This window comes from Grammomys surdaster, unplaced genomic scaffold, assembly GCF_004785775.1.
Source record: "Grammomys surdaster isolate TR1022 unplaced genomic scaffold, NIH_TR_1.0 126546, whole genome shotgun sequence".
Taxonomy (NCBI): Eukaryota; Metazoa; Chordata; class Mammalia; order Rodentia; family Muridae; genus Grammomys; species Grammomys surdaster.
The window spans coordinates 7,549,858-7,564,316 of record NW_021621338.1 but is presented as its reverse complement, the minus strand read 5'-3'; the positions used below and the strand labels follow the sequence as shown (position 1 = coordinate 7,564,316).

Below are 14,459 nucleotides of genomic sequence, written 5' to 3'. Positions count from 1 at the left end.
GAAAACCAAGAAGATCAGGCACGTGTAGAGTGACAGGGACACAGCAAGCCCTTTTCCATCCTCACGGCTCTCGCCAACCAGGCTGCCTCTCCTAGTTTCAACCTGTTCACCCTTCTCTCTCGGGGAAGGGGCACAGAACTAGTCCTCCTCTGGGTCGGAGGAGGCCTGGGCATTGTCAGGGATGGGAAGAGAAAGTAGCCTCTGTCGCCCAATCAGCGCGTGTCTTCGCCACTCGGGACGGTCTCCTCGTCGTCCAATCGCAGCTCAGGGCTCCTGATCAAGCTTTGGGTGAAAGAACTAATAAATGCTCCCTAGTCCGGATCCCTGCACTCGGTGTCACGAAGGGAGGAGACTTGGGACGTGCTCCTGCCTCGTCACCACCCTCCCTCCCCTGATCTTCGTGGTGCCTTGAGCACCTTTGCAAGTGGCCCCAGCTTTGGGGCTGATTTGCTAGACTCGCACCCAACTTGTCCGCCCTGGGCTTGGGATCCTGCACTCAAGGGACTCCTCTGGAGCCTGTGGACTTGGATCTATTAGCGCCCCCTCCCCGCGCCCCGCCTCCCTCTCCTGCGTTTTTTTGGGGAGGAGCTCTCCGCCATCCGGAGAGTTCCCGAGGGTCACCCGCCGCACTGTGCTCGCTTTTCGGTCTCGCCTTCACCTGGATATAATTTGCGAGCGAAGCTGCCCCCAGGATGACCACGCTGGCCGGCGCTGTGCCCAGGATGATGCGGCCCGGCCCGGGGCAGAATTACCCACGCAGCGGCTTCCCGCTGGAAGGTATGTTAGGGCCTCAGCTCATCCGGATCCCGGGGCCTGGGATTGGCTGCTGTACCCCAATCCTGGTCTCCAGGGCCTCGAGTCGTGCGTTACCGGGAGCCTCTTCCCTTGGTACTTCCCATCCCAAGAAGCAAAAGTGGGGAGGGGGTTCCCGTGGAGAGCGGGAGAAGTTCCATTTCACGTTCTGGCTGCAAACGGAGCACTATGCTCATTATAAGCTCTCAGAGTTTGCCTGGCCTGCTCTTGCCCGCTCCACTTTGCCCTGTTGTTTTGGGGTCGCTGCCCTGAGAAAGGTGGACAAGCTTCGCAGCACCGGAAGCAAGTTCTCTTTCTGTCCACCTAAAGTTGCAACGAAATTGTTCCGGCTGCATTCACCTTTGAATAACTCCTGTTAGTTCGGCAAGAATTTTCCTGCTGTGAAAAATTGAGGTAGCCCTTCCTAATTGAAAGTTTCAGCATTGATTAGTTAAATTCCATTAAGCTCAAGTGGCATCTCAACGTTTCTAAAAATGTTTGGCAATACCTTTTGGTTTGCTTGAAGGTGCTGGGACATTTCAGGGAGGTAGAAATTACTGCAAACTCGAACCCGACCAAATAATTTGAGAAGTAAAAGCACAAGACTGGGGTTCTGGGGGAGCTCCTCGACCTCGAGTCAGAGGAAAACGCAAAGTGCAAGAGCGGTATTTCGGCTGTGGGGTCCACAATTAGGCTCGCTGCCATTTTTATTTCGGAAGTGTAACAGGTGATACGTGCTGTCACCTGTGTCTCCTTTCGGGAGCCTCTCCGACCCTTGCCTACTACACTCTTATCCGGAAACACTAAAGACCTCTCAGGATTTTGAGACAGTTATCCACGACATTTTAGACATCAGTCCTAGGTCTCCAATTTGCAGCACCGCTCCCTCCTCCCCCACCCCAAAAGGAGAAAATATAGTTTCTCTGCAGCCAGTTATCTCATGCCAATCGCTCAATTTCTAAAAGATTATATGCCCCTGCATTGGGTAATTATTTAAATAAATATAATCTTAAGGGTCCGGGACTGGGAGTCCAAAGCCTGGTGGTTTGTATTTAACTGTCACAGGCGAATTGGCCAGAAGGATGCAGAATTAGGTTCTTTCTGCTGCTTTCTATTCTTAAATGACTTTCCCCTTCAGCTCTCTCTTTCGCCTTCTCTTCCCAGTGTCCACCCCTCTCGGCCAGGGCCGAGTCAACCAGCTCGGAGGAGTTTTTATTAACGGCAGGCCTCTGCCCAACCACATCCGCCACAAGATCGTGGAGATGGCCCACCACGGCATTCGGCCTTGTGTCATCTCTCGCCAGCTTCGCGTGTCCCACGGTTGCGTCTCAAAGATCCTGTGCAGGTATCAGGAGACAGGCTCCATCCGACCTGGTGCCATTGGCGGCAGCAAACCCAAGGTGAGCCCGGGGCCTGGTTTCCTGAACTTAGGGCCTGTGATCCAGCGGGTGGGGAGTGGGCACTTTCTAAAGAGAGCAAGGCGCTTTCCAAGGGCACTAGTTTTCAAATCTAGGAAGGAGTGTGTGTGTGTAGAACTCAGTTGTTCTGGTTGCTGGTGGTCTTGAACACTGAAAAGGCTAGCTAGGACTTTTGGCCAAGGAAGATTAACATTAGTTTTTAATATCTGGGAGCTTTGGAACCCTCACCAAATTATTTTCCGATTTCCAATTTCCCCGAAGAGTCTTCCAAACCCCCACTCACTGCATCACCTTCCTAGCATGAAGTTAAAAGTCTTAGTTTAATTCTTGAACAGTTTCTTTCCCAGCTTTGAATCCCCCCTCCCCTGCAAATTGTTCCCAAGAAGTCAAAAGTCAGGGCTGTTACGATTGTGTGTGTGTGTGTGTGTGTGTGTGTGTTTTAATAATAAGCCTCTTGACTCCATTAAACAAATCGATTTGGTGAGATCCTCGACTTATTTTAGTTTTCTTTTAAAAAGCAAGAAAATCCTGCTGGCTAGGGAGTGGGAGGAGATCATACAGGGTCTGTCTTGTCTTTGGCATATGCAGAGAAGCCAGTATGATGGTATGATTTTTTTTCTAGTTGCCAGGGGGGCAAAATCAAATGAGCTATGGCACACTGAAGACTCCCAAACAAGTCCCCTCTCCCTCCCTATTTCCTCTCCTAATCTGAGAATCTTAGGAGACAGTTTTAATTTAAGTGGGTGAAAGAGTCATCCTTTCAAATTATCCATGTTTGTCTAATTAAAAACAGCAGCGACGACAACAACCTAGATACATGGCCTTTTAAATCTCACTCAGATCCTTCCTTAGCTCAGATCTGATCTCTATGGGACCTACCTAATTTTATTTATTTATTTATTTATTTATTTATTTATTTGCTTTTGCTGCTCTTTCAAACATTCTCCTTTTAGTTTCGTTTTTGTGCATATTTGGTGAGGTTTTCCAGGGATCAGAAATACAATCCTCCCTCACCTTCAAGCTGTTAGATTTTTTCTTAATTTAATCTGGTTCCTCCCCCCCCCCCCCAGCATCTCTGGGCAGGTGGAGGGTCTCTAGGATGCCTGAGTGCCATAATTTCCTGTCATCTCCTTTCTAAACGGAATTAAAAGTCCTTGGATTAAGCAGAAGGGCATTCCCAGAGAATACAGGAAAGAGCATCAGAAAAGTCATGAGGTTGGGGCACCATGTCTGGCCCAGAATACTGGGTACCAACGCACCATCCGCCTATTCTCTTAAAGCAGGTGACAACGCCTGACGTGGAGAAGAAAATTGAGGAATACAAAAGAGAGAACCCGGGCATGTTTAGCTGGGAAATCAGAGACAAATTACTCAAGGACGCTGTCTGTGATCGGAACACTGTGCCCTCAGGTATGGGGTCCATTAACTTCTCCCAGAGAGCGACTGACAGTCAGTCTCGTACTCCAACGGGTCATGCCAGACATAAAATCACCCCAATTATCCATCTTGGCTTTTGGGAGGCTGTCCCGAAATATTTACAAGCCAGACATTCTTAGTGTTTTATGGAGCACTGGGTGATCTGCTGGTCCCCAGGGTGGCGGCTTGGGAGACAACCTCTGAGGTTTCCCGCAAAGGGATTTCTACTAAGAAGGCTGGGAAGGAAATGCGGGGTGCAGGCCAAACGATTATTAATATTGATGTTTCCTTCTAAAGAGAAACAAATGTTTTGGTAACTTCCACTGAAGGGAGATCCAAGCGGTACGGGTGGAGAGTTGGCCGAGGAGCTAAAGGGGTGAATATTCGGCCGGGAGCGATTTCTCCAAGAGTTCCAGGGTCCATCCAGCATCGTGGCAGTTTGGGAGAGGTCCAGGGGGAAGAAGGACCAGCGCTGGGCCTGTGCGCGGGAAGAGTTTGTTTTTAATTAAAAGGAAACTCCCTTTTTTCCCCCTCTGTAAGAATGATATATTTCAGAGCATGGATTTGTTTACCAGACTGGAATCTGGAAAAAATAAATCTGGAGAATGCATTTTTCTTTTGATTTTTACAATAGGGAATGATTCTGCAGTTGAAACTTAAACCCTTTCTATCCTCAAAACAAGCTGATTTGCAGGCGACAGGCCCTCTGTGGTTCTCCTTCCCAGGCCTTTGTGGGGGACCAGTGTCTTCAGGTGGGGACAGGGGGCGGTGAAGGGTGAAGCTGGTGGGAGAAGTCTCTTTAGAGTGTTCAGAGACAAGCAGTCAACTGATTCTCGGAGAGGGACAGAAGGAACATTCCTCGGTTCTGAATTGGAGGTGCGAGATCTTCAAGTTTTATCTCCAGTCTAAGTAATTAAAACCCCATGAAAATATGAGGGTTTTTAAGACCGAGACGGAGAGAAAGCAGAAGGCCCCTGATGCTCTCAAACGCAGGCACTGAGCCCTGCTCAAGGGTAGGGAGAGGGTTGAGTGCCTTAGCTGGGCCTTTGAGGTTTCTTTTGGGATAATTTTCCCAATGCCTCTCAATCGTGTGCACATCCTTCTTCCTCCTATCCCCAGTGAGTTCCATCAGCCGCATCCTGAGGAGTAAATTTGGAAAAGGAGAAGAGGAAGAGGCAGATCTAGAAAGGAAGGAAGCAGAGGAAAGCGAGAAAAAGGCTAAACACAGCATTGATGGTATCCTGAGTGAGCGAGGTAAGGGGCCCAGTGGGCCGCGCGCTTCGACCGGTGCTGGTTCTCAGACTTGGGGGCTGCGCAACCGCACCCCAGCAGTGGCTCATCTCAGAGCTCATCTCTGGCTTCGGTCACAGTCACTGTTATCAGGAAGGACATTCAAGTGAAAGGCCAGAAAAATCTTTTCTATTCTAATTTTTATTTTAATTTCCTGGCAATCAAATCCGGGTCTCATGCATGATCGGCGAGTGCTGTACCTCTGAGCCACATTCCCACAATACTAAGTCCAATTTATTGTGAGTTTTATTCTCCACCATTTTTAATTCCTTAAAGTTGAGAAGTCTGAAAAGAGTTGCAGGTGAACACATTCGAGATGGAAACTAAACTCCTCTGAAAAATTATATGGGACGAGAATGTAGAGATAACTAAGTCTGGGAACTTGAAGTAGCTTTTACACTCTGAGAAAACTGCAAGTGGGAGGGAATTGATGAGAATATGGTTCTTTTGGACAGTGGAAGAATAAAGATGGCCCATCTCTGCTGATTATAAATATGTGTGTGCCTGTGTGTACATAAGCTGGCTACGTTTCATTTGTTTTCAAGAGGGATAAGATTTAACCTGTATGTGTCTGGCAACCTCCCGTACCCAAGTGGTGGGTTATCCCTTTAAAGGATCTGTGTCCTTGAGCCCCTAGTGAAGTTACCCTCTGTCCCCCAGGAGTACAGACCACCCAGTCCTTGTTGGCTGTGATCTGTCAGCACGAAGAGAAAAAAAAATCTCCCTCTAGGGGATCAAGAATTATAGGCTGTTTCCCTATTACCTGCTTGGAATCATCTTCAAGATTAAAGTTTACAAAGAGAAAGAATCCTCTTTGCACTAGGGGCTTTCTGAAAGAGGAGGAAGATAAGTTTCTTGGTAGATCTAGTACCACAGACTGCAGTATCTATTCCTTTTACCTTCATTATGTAGCCTTGGGACAATGCTGGCCTTTCAGCAAAGCTGTTTCACAAACCAGTACAAAAGCTGCATCTTCACTATCTAGAGTTGGGTGCTACTAACCAAATGCCTAGCTTCTGATAAAGAGAAGCCCAGATGCTCTGGGGCACACGTATAATCAAGGAAAGGCACCCCAAATGAAAGGAGGTACAGCAGGGAGATGGCACATGTTGGTGCTCCTCTGGCTTTACTGAGGCAGGCAGGGGGTGTTGGGCGGGAGGGGGGGGAGCTTCTGTGAATTCGGTGTAAGCCAGGAGAAATGTTTTCTTGGTCACCTTTGTTTTTATTCCAGCCCTAGCTGCAGTCTAGAGGTGCTAAGATAAAGGAAGGCAAGGGGCTGAGGACCTAGACTTCTCCCAGGCTCGATGGGCTCCCACAGCAGAGGCTACGAGGGCTTTTAGTTATGGGAGAGGCCTTGCTGGGATACATAGCTTTGCTACTTGTTGCTAGAAGTGGCAGCCAGGCAGACCAGCCGCTTGCCCACAGCAGCAACAACCGAGGCCCAGGAGACAAAACGCCCCAAATGAGCTGGTCAAACATTTGTACAACTTTTCCAGCGTTTACAAAGAAGGCCTTCTCTACACAATCTACACTTGGAGATGAACTTGGGAGACAAAGCCTGGAGAGTCCATTGAAACTCACACTTTAGCTTGGCCCAGACAAAGCTGCAGCTCAGAGCAGCTTGATGTGAACAAAGGAAGGCAACCTTTTTATAATTCAAGGAGAAAAGAAGAGAAAACAGCCCCACAAAGGGCCCAGAATAGACATTATGGGCTTGCAATGAGGGATGAATTATTCAATGAGCCCCAGTAGCTGCCGAGCCAGGAAGTTTTATGGACTCTCCAGCGTGGAAAAAGTGGCCATTTCACCTACAAAATGTTTCTAGTCTTTTGGGTCGTCTAGCTGGGCCGGTTGCCATTCAAGGGCAATTGCTACCATTTTAAAAATCAGAGTGTTTCCCTCAGTGGGGGCTGTGTCCTTGAAAACACACACACACACACACACACACACACACACACACACACACACGCCCCTCCCTCAGAAGCTGAAGTCTAATTTAATTTGGGGTTGTCAAGGAAGACGCAGCCTGGGTCCCTTTAGTGCCTCCAGCTTCCTTTCCGGATGAACCCTGGAGGGCTGAGGGGCCCAGAGAAAGGAAAAGAGTAAGATGCAGTTTGAAGTCTAGAAACCTCAAATATTCCCCTTCTGTTGTTTGGGCATCAAAAGTCTCTCGCGGTCTCACTTGTAAAGTAGAATGGATGTCGAGAAAAGGGCTCTCTGATTCCTGGCAAAGGGGAGGGAAAAGCTGGCGGAGGAGGGACTTCCGGATGTCCCCAACACTGCTGTGTGCTCTTGCCAGATGGGCCTGGTACCTGCTGCCGAGACTGGCTTTCCTGGACACAAATTTGGCCTGGGGTCTGCTTGGCAGACGCTTGGATGCAGGGAGAAAGACACTCAGAAAGAGGTCAGAGACTCCCTCTTCTTTCCACGATCTTGTTCATTTTCCTAAACGGTCCCCCCTCTGCCTTTTCCAATTTTCCTTTCCTTTCGTCCAATCCAAGAGCTGCGCAGCAGCACAAGCAGCGTGTGCATCCTGCCCAGCGCTCCAACGCGACCCAAGGCTCTATGCACCCCTGCTGAGTCCATTCTTCCTGCTCCAGCACCCTGGTGAGAAAAGGAGTGCGCGTCCGGGGACCTTCCACCCCGGCCCCAGGACCAGAAGCGCGGACGGAGCAGGCGCAGCCGGACCAGCGAAGTCCGAGCTTAGGCACCTCAGGCTGTGGCAACTCAATGGGCGCCTCTGTTCCTCCCCCGGCGCGGCAGAGCGAGCCCGCGGGCGCCGCCACAATAGCTCGGGCCCCCGCTGCTGCGCCCTGCGCCAAAGCGCCGCGCCACCCCTCCCCGCGCTCCGGCCGGCCGGCAGCTTAGCTCGCCCGGCTGCAGCCGACTCAATTGCCTCCTTTATGTCCCTCACACTTTCATCTAGACACAGCCCGCCTCCCCCTTCTCTTCTCTCGCTCTGGCTCTCTCTCTTTTTTTTTCTACCCTCCCTAGCCTGAGGCTCACATTAGTGAAATTTCTGCAACCTCCCCCATTTTTTTTCTTATTTTAAAGAAAGCCTTTAACACAAAAGCGGTGACTAATCGATAGAAACTGCTCCTTCATCATCCTCTCCTTCCCCTCCCCTTCTTCTTTCCCCCCTCCCTCCGCCTCTTCCTCCTCTTCCTCCTCCTCCCAACCCTCTCCCTTTCTCTCAGCAGGGTGACGCTTTTCCTGTTTGTGAGTTTTGGGCAACATTTTTGCTTTGTGCGGTAATGGAATTACCGGACAGACGGGGACTGTAGATGGACACGCGACGGCAAGACTCTCGCTTAAATATTTAGATGCAACGTTACAATTACGGACTTGTTGGCTTGGCTTTGAAGTGGCCGTGCGGGAGCGCAAGGGGAAAGAGGCCAGATTGCCAAATTGATGTTTTGATTGGGACTGGAGACGCACTTTCACGGGACTCTTCCCTCTTTAGGGGGAAAAAAACGCAAATAAGCGTGGGAGGTTTGTAACAATTGTAGGGGTGAGGCAGAGAATTCGGGCACAGAATCACTGGGAGCCGATATCCTCCCCCCTCACATTTCTTCAATTTGTGGGGGAAAAAAAGTTTGGTTTATTTTTTTATTTTTTTTATTTTCAGAAAACGAAAGTGTCAGAAGTTTTTCTCGAGGCCGTTTTGTGTGTAAGCTCATGTTCTTTTCTAAAATTATAACAAGTGAAGTTAGATTTTAAAATGTGTATCTATTGAAATAAAAGAAAAAGGTAAAGTTCTTAGACTATTTCAATTCCAGTATGGAAAGCACTTTCGGATGAAGGGCGTCATGTGAAAAGCAAAGCCATTTGCTTCTTCCAAGTTGGTAGGAAGGAACTGTTGGTGTCAGGTTGATATGGCTCGGAAGCACAGGATGAACTTTCCCACAGATTAAAATAATGGGGCGCAGGATCACAGATTTGTGGATCCAGATCTTTTATTGCCGGGCCCTTCCTGACCATTCTTCAAGTCCATGTATCAGGACCACGAGTCTGCTCGCAACATCATATCTGGACTTGAAGCTAATTTTTAAAGTTTTGAAGCCTTTGCAATTACTCTAAAAGAAATCCCTCAGTTAAAAAAAAAGTCTTGGTGATGTCAGTACTTGAATTGGGGTCACCATACTGCAATAACATATTAGTCTGAACAATGGGTGTGTGTGTGTATGTGTGTGTGTGTGTGTGTATTCTCTCCTTAGCATTTTTAAAAATTTTAATTTCTTGTTTGACTGGGGGTGACTGCTGTATGCTTACTTTTTAGCCTTATTGAAAACATGCAGATTTTGTAATTAATGCTTGAAATCATATGTTTATTTTGGGGGTTTGATGTGATTGTTGATAGTACCGGAACAGGAGGTAGGGGCTTCCAGTGTGTAATAATTACTGAAGGGTCATTTAAGAGTCCCTAGGGCTGAGTCATAAAACCCACCCGGGCGGTGAGGCGGAACCAGAAAGTGTGCCTCCGTTCAGGCAAGTGGAATATACAGAAAGCAATCAAGTGAATAGGAGCATTGCACCAAACCCTAGCTGTTTCTACATCTATGAATATTCCGAGGACAGAACAACAACAAAAAAAAACCCTTCCTAATCATGAGATTAAATGTTCAAGATACATACTAATACGTGGTCAGAAAAATGAAAAGCTCAGTGACAAGTTTGGCCTGAGCTGGGACCCAGCAAGTTTCAGTTCAGTGGGACCCTATGACAGGTAACTTGTTTATGTACTTCAGTAAATGAAGATTAAGGAACTATTAAGTACAAGAACGGACCGTACCATGTAACTCTCCAGCCCTAAAGGGCAATTAAGCAGTCAGCTTCGTGTCTTATCTCACTGGCTGCTCTAGGGTAGTTTTACAACTAGGAATTTAAATCTGAAAGGGTCGTTTTCTGCAGCTCTGGCCAAATATTGATTAAGTAGCTGTTTGTTGATACCACTGTCACCCATTAAAAGGCGGGGAGCTCAGCCCCTCTTTTGTCAGGGCTTCTTACCACACAGATCAAAGCAGGATCATTTCAATTTATCTGTTCTGGAAAATCCTTCTTTTCCTCTAAAATCTCTAAGGAGGAACTGACCACAGTCTCCTAGAAGAAATAGGAACTGAATCCAGTTCCATGTTGTTTTATAGAGAAGGCTCATGGGGTGTTTTTTCAATTATCCTGTGGCGATTTCGTGTTCAGAACTGAGTCTGAGACAGTGATTTTTTTTTTTTAATCGTTGATTCTCCTTTAGAGAGGGGGAAGGGGAGCTACTACCTTGTTATGGCAAATTCTCTAAAGATGAATTTGGCGCTGTAATTGCCATCCAGGCTGGAATGTTATGTAGAAAAGATACCAGAATTTTTAAATGTAAAATCAGATGGAGAACAAATCACACAGAGGAGTGTGAGGTATAGTGGCTACAACCTTGTATGTGTGATATTTCCATAATTTTGTGTTTACAGATGGTTAGACAACTCTCTTGTATACTTGTAAATTCCTGCATTATGGGAGAGCAGGTATGTGTTTGTGTGTTCAATGTGTGTTATTGATGTTTATTGGTCACTAAGAATTAAGCTGGTCCTGGACTTTATAAAGGCATGCTTACCCTGCAAGCTACTCTTCTAGAGGCATCAGAGTCTGAGGTAACAGCACAGAACTTAGTGCATTCCCACATGTTGACTGCTGGGAAAAAAAACCCACCTGAATCCCATCATGACTTCTGTAATTGTTGATTTTTAGACCAACTATTAGGTTTTTGTTTGTTTAAGAATTTAATATGTTTGCATTGGGTTTTCCTTTTTTATGATGGCAAAGAAAAATTCTTTCAAGGGCTCCTTTGGAAATATATCATTTCTGTGCTTAATTTGCAAATTCCAACAAATTACTCTGAGGTTCTACAATGTATGCCAGAGTCAGGCTTTGGATATTTCACTGTACATCATAGATGTGCCACCGTGCGAGGCTTTGTAAACTCCTTTGCAGTGTGCATTTTGATTCTAAATAATGGTTTTATAAGGGTTTACATTTTTTATTATTTAACTTTCCATTCTTAAACAAGGTGCATCTTGATATGAAGTCAGTACTGGGTATATTTATATTATAAATGCTTTAAAATATTTTATGTCAGAATCCCCTATGTTCACTCCCACTTAATTCATTTATTAATGATCCATTTATGTTTAAATACTCACTAGCATAACTAATCCATAGTTACGACGTAGGATAACTGCCTGGAATTGATGGAGTAGCAAATTAGAGTCAGCTCGAATATGTGATGGTTTGCCTTTCTTGGGTCAGGTACAGCATTATTGTCTTTTACGTGTACATGCATTTTTTTTTATACACATACAGAGTTAAAGCAACTTTTCCCTCTTGGATGTTAGACCACATGCTCAAACATCGCCAGGGAAACTGTAGATCCTACAGTTGGGCCTGATCTTAATACCAAGGCAAGACTGCTGATCGAAGACCAGATCAGCTCCATCTGGGGGGGGGGGGCCGGGGGGGGGCTATAATCTCGCTGAGGTTCTTTCTTCCATTTTGTCTTATTTAAAATCTTGCAGCAAAAGTTAAAATGCCATAAACTTCGCTATGTGTCATGTGCAGAGAGAGGAAGTGAAAGAGAACTTTGACCTTGTTAATCTCTCTGCAGATGAACATCAACATGGGAGGACGATTGTCCTATGGCTGCCCCATGTCCTCCTGCAGTGGTTCTCAACCTTCTTAATGATGTGGCCCTTCCTCATGTATGATGACCCCCAACCATAAAATTATTTTTGTTGCTACTCCATAACTGTATTTTTGCTAATGTTATGAATTGCAATGTAAATATCTGATATGCAGGACATCTGATATACAACCCGTGTGAAAGAAAGGGTCGTTTGAGGCCCCCCGAAGGGGTCTCGACCCACAGGTTGAGAACCACTGTTCTACTGGCAAAGCTAGCAACCCCATCTCAACCCACCCCTGTTTACATCAGTCTTCAGGAAATCAGGCATTCTCTGATTTTCCTACCACCCTTGCAGTGGGCAGTTTTTGCTGTCAATAGAGTATTACCCTTCTAGTAAGCGTTCTTCCAGTGGTGTCTGCTGGGATTAAAAACTGAAACAATGAGACATTTCCAGTTCCCATTGTGACATTAGCAGTCATCAGCCACTGTCTAGTTGATTGAGATACATTACAGTGCTTCTCAACCTCCCTAACCTTGAGACCCTTTAATACAGTTCCTTCAGCTGTGGTGACATTCCCCCCCATCATTGCTACTTTATTTTTTTTTTTTTTTTTTTTTAAAGATTTATTTATTTTATTTATGAGTACACTGTAGCTGTCTTCAGACACACCAGAAGAGGGCATACAATCTCATTACGGATGGTTGTGAGCCACCATGTGGTTGCTGGGATTTGAACTCAGGACCTCTGGAAGAGCAGTCAGTGCTCTTAACCGCTGAGCCATCTCTCCAGCCCCATTGCTACTTTATAACTGTAATGTTGCTACTGTTGTGAATTGTAATGAAATTATCCATGTTTTCTGATCTTTGGAGGCAACCTTTGTGAGTGCCCTTCCACCTGGAGAGGGTCTCACCCCACAGGTTGAGAATGGCTACCTTAGAAAGTTGCCGCTGTCAAAGGGGGACATGAAAATGTAGCTGGGGATAATCACACAGGTTTTATAAATTCTTACCTTGGTTTTCCGGCTTTCCTTTGTTCCTGATAAAAAGAAACAGATATTTCTGCTTGGTAAATGGCCACTTCTCTTTTTTAAAAAAGAAATTGTATTTCAATAAGGAGCACCTGGGTAAAATTTAGAACTTGATTTGATATACGTTTCTCCCAAAAGGGAAATTGTTGAGAAGGCAAATTAGTTTACATGGCAAATAGCAAAAAGTTTACAGCATTTAAAATTCCACTGCAGGATTAAAAGAGAAGAACACACATTCCCCATTGGGCCAAAGCAAGTCAATCTAAGTCATTTGAAATTTTATGTTCTTTTTCTGCAGTGACAAGTGATCTTTCCTATGGAGACTAAACTCCATGACAGAAAGAACAAACAAAACAACCCCCCCCCCCAACCTACTGTATGTCTGTGTCTTTAGACCCATCCAGTAAGTTCCTGGCTAAATTTTCTTATGGGCTTTTAGCTGTTCAGTTTTATTGCATCTATAATAGCATATCAATACCATTTCTCAATTCGAGGGGCCAAGTCTGTTTGTTCTGGATCCAACGCAACAGATTCCATTCAGAAATAACTGATTAAAATGCTCAGCAATGAGCAGGAAGTCTCTTCAACACTGACCAACAAGGGTGAGGAAGTGGGTTAGAGCTCTATTTTCAGCATGTAATGATTCACAAGATCATAGTAAAAATTCAAAAAGTAGATTTATGGAAATTTAAATGTAGCTTTAAAAAAATAAAACGAATACGAAATAACTAACAAGAAATAGCTGAAGCATTAAATGTGCTTGGTCTTATACCACTGGATGGACATCACAAGTAAAATAGGTTAAAGTAGCTAAGAAAGTTAATTACTTTGCAGCTTGCATTATAGCATGGAATTAGTTCTACTTATTTTTGTTTTTATAGTGAATGCAGATTTGGTTACATGTTTGCATGCAGATTTGGTCACATGTTTGCATTTTAGAAGAAAGTTAGCACTTTCATTTTGTGATTTTTAAAAAAATTACTAACATAGATATATTAAAAAGCCAGCAGTCATATACCCCTCTTATTTCTTAGCATGAAGCTCTAGAATAAATACGGAGTTTGTTTATTTAATTTCTCTGATGCTAGGGATTGAATCCAGGGCTCAACAATTCCAGAATTCATTCTATTACTCACCCTCTCCCCCAAGTCTCAAATATGTGTCCTAAAGTTTAATATTCAAATGTATCATCATCATTAAGAAAATCGTGTCCAAAGGGTAAGTGTATTTGTTCCTCTCAATGATCATAGCTGAGTTTAATTTGAACTAAAGAAAATTAATTGGTGTAATTTATATTAATGTAAAGAAAATGGTACCCTTCGTTTCTCTGAAGCCTACACTAGACACTTTGCTGGTTAAAAGTCATTGGAGCAGTGAGTGGTTTGTGTTGTTTTTTTTTCCTCTCTGATTTAGTACTTTTCTATATGTTTTTGTGCTCTAAAAGAACACATTACCCAGAGTAAAAGTGGCTTGCTGTGCTTGCCTGACCAGTGAGTCTCTGAAACTGAGACCAAGCAATTCAGACTATCTAGGTGTGACTTCCTGAACTTCATTTTTGGTACTCATGAGATGAAGTGGGTCATGCCAGTTTCCAAGGGTTCTGTGAGAACAAGATGAGAAGATGGCTGTGTGCAAATCACATCTATCCTAGCAAAGCTCAAAGTCCTAATGGAGCAGGGGACACAAAACTCTAAACATGCCAAGAGAAAGTGACCGGCCCACAGACTAGCAGATGGGCAGCCCAAGGGCAGATAAAAGCTTAATTCAAGGCTTAGCAACAATAAAGACCAAACACACACACACACACACACACACACACACACACACACAGACAGCCCTGCACTTTCC

The 14,459-nt window shown here is 45.2% G+C and overlaps 1 protein-coding gene across 2 annotated transcripts in view; it reads left to right on the top strand.

The window, feature by feature from the left end:
* Positions 1-306: 306 nt before the first annotated feature.
* Pax3 (paired box 3) overlaps positions 307-14,459 on the top strand; it is a 96,841-nt gene continuing 82,688 nt past the window's right edge. The window contains exons 1-4 of one of the 2 annotated variants that reach the window (XM_028760651.1): positions 307-777; positions 1,957-2,192; positions 3,491-3,620; positions 4,746-4,880. In XM_028760651.1, the coding sequence (XP_028616484.1) occupies positions 693-777; positions 1,957-2,192; positions 3,491-3,620; positions 4,746-4,880 (586 nt within the window). In that variant the 5' untranslated portion in view covers positions 307-692. The remainder of the gene's footprint in view (positions 778-1,956; positions 2,193-3,490; positions 3,621-4,745; positions 4,881-14,459) is intronic. The other variant, XM_028760652.1, reaches the window with a different exon arrangement.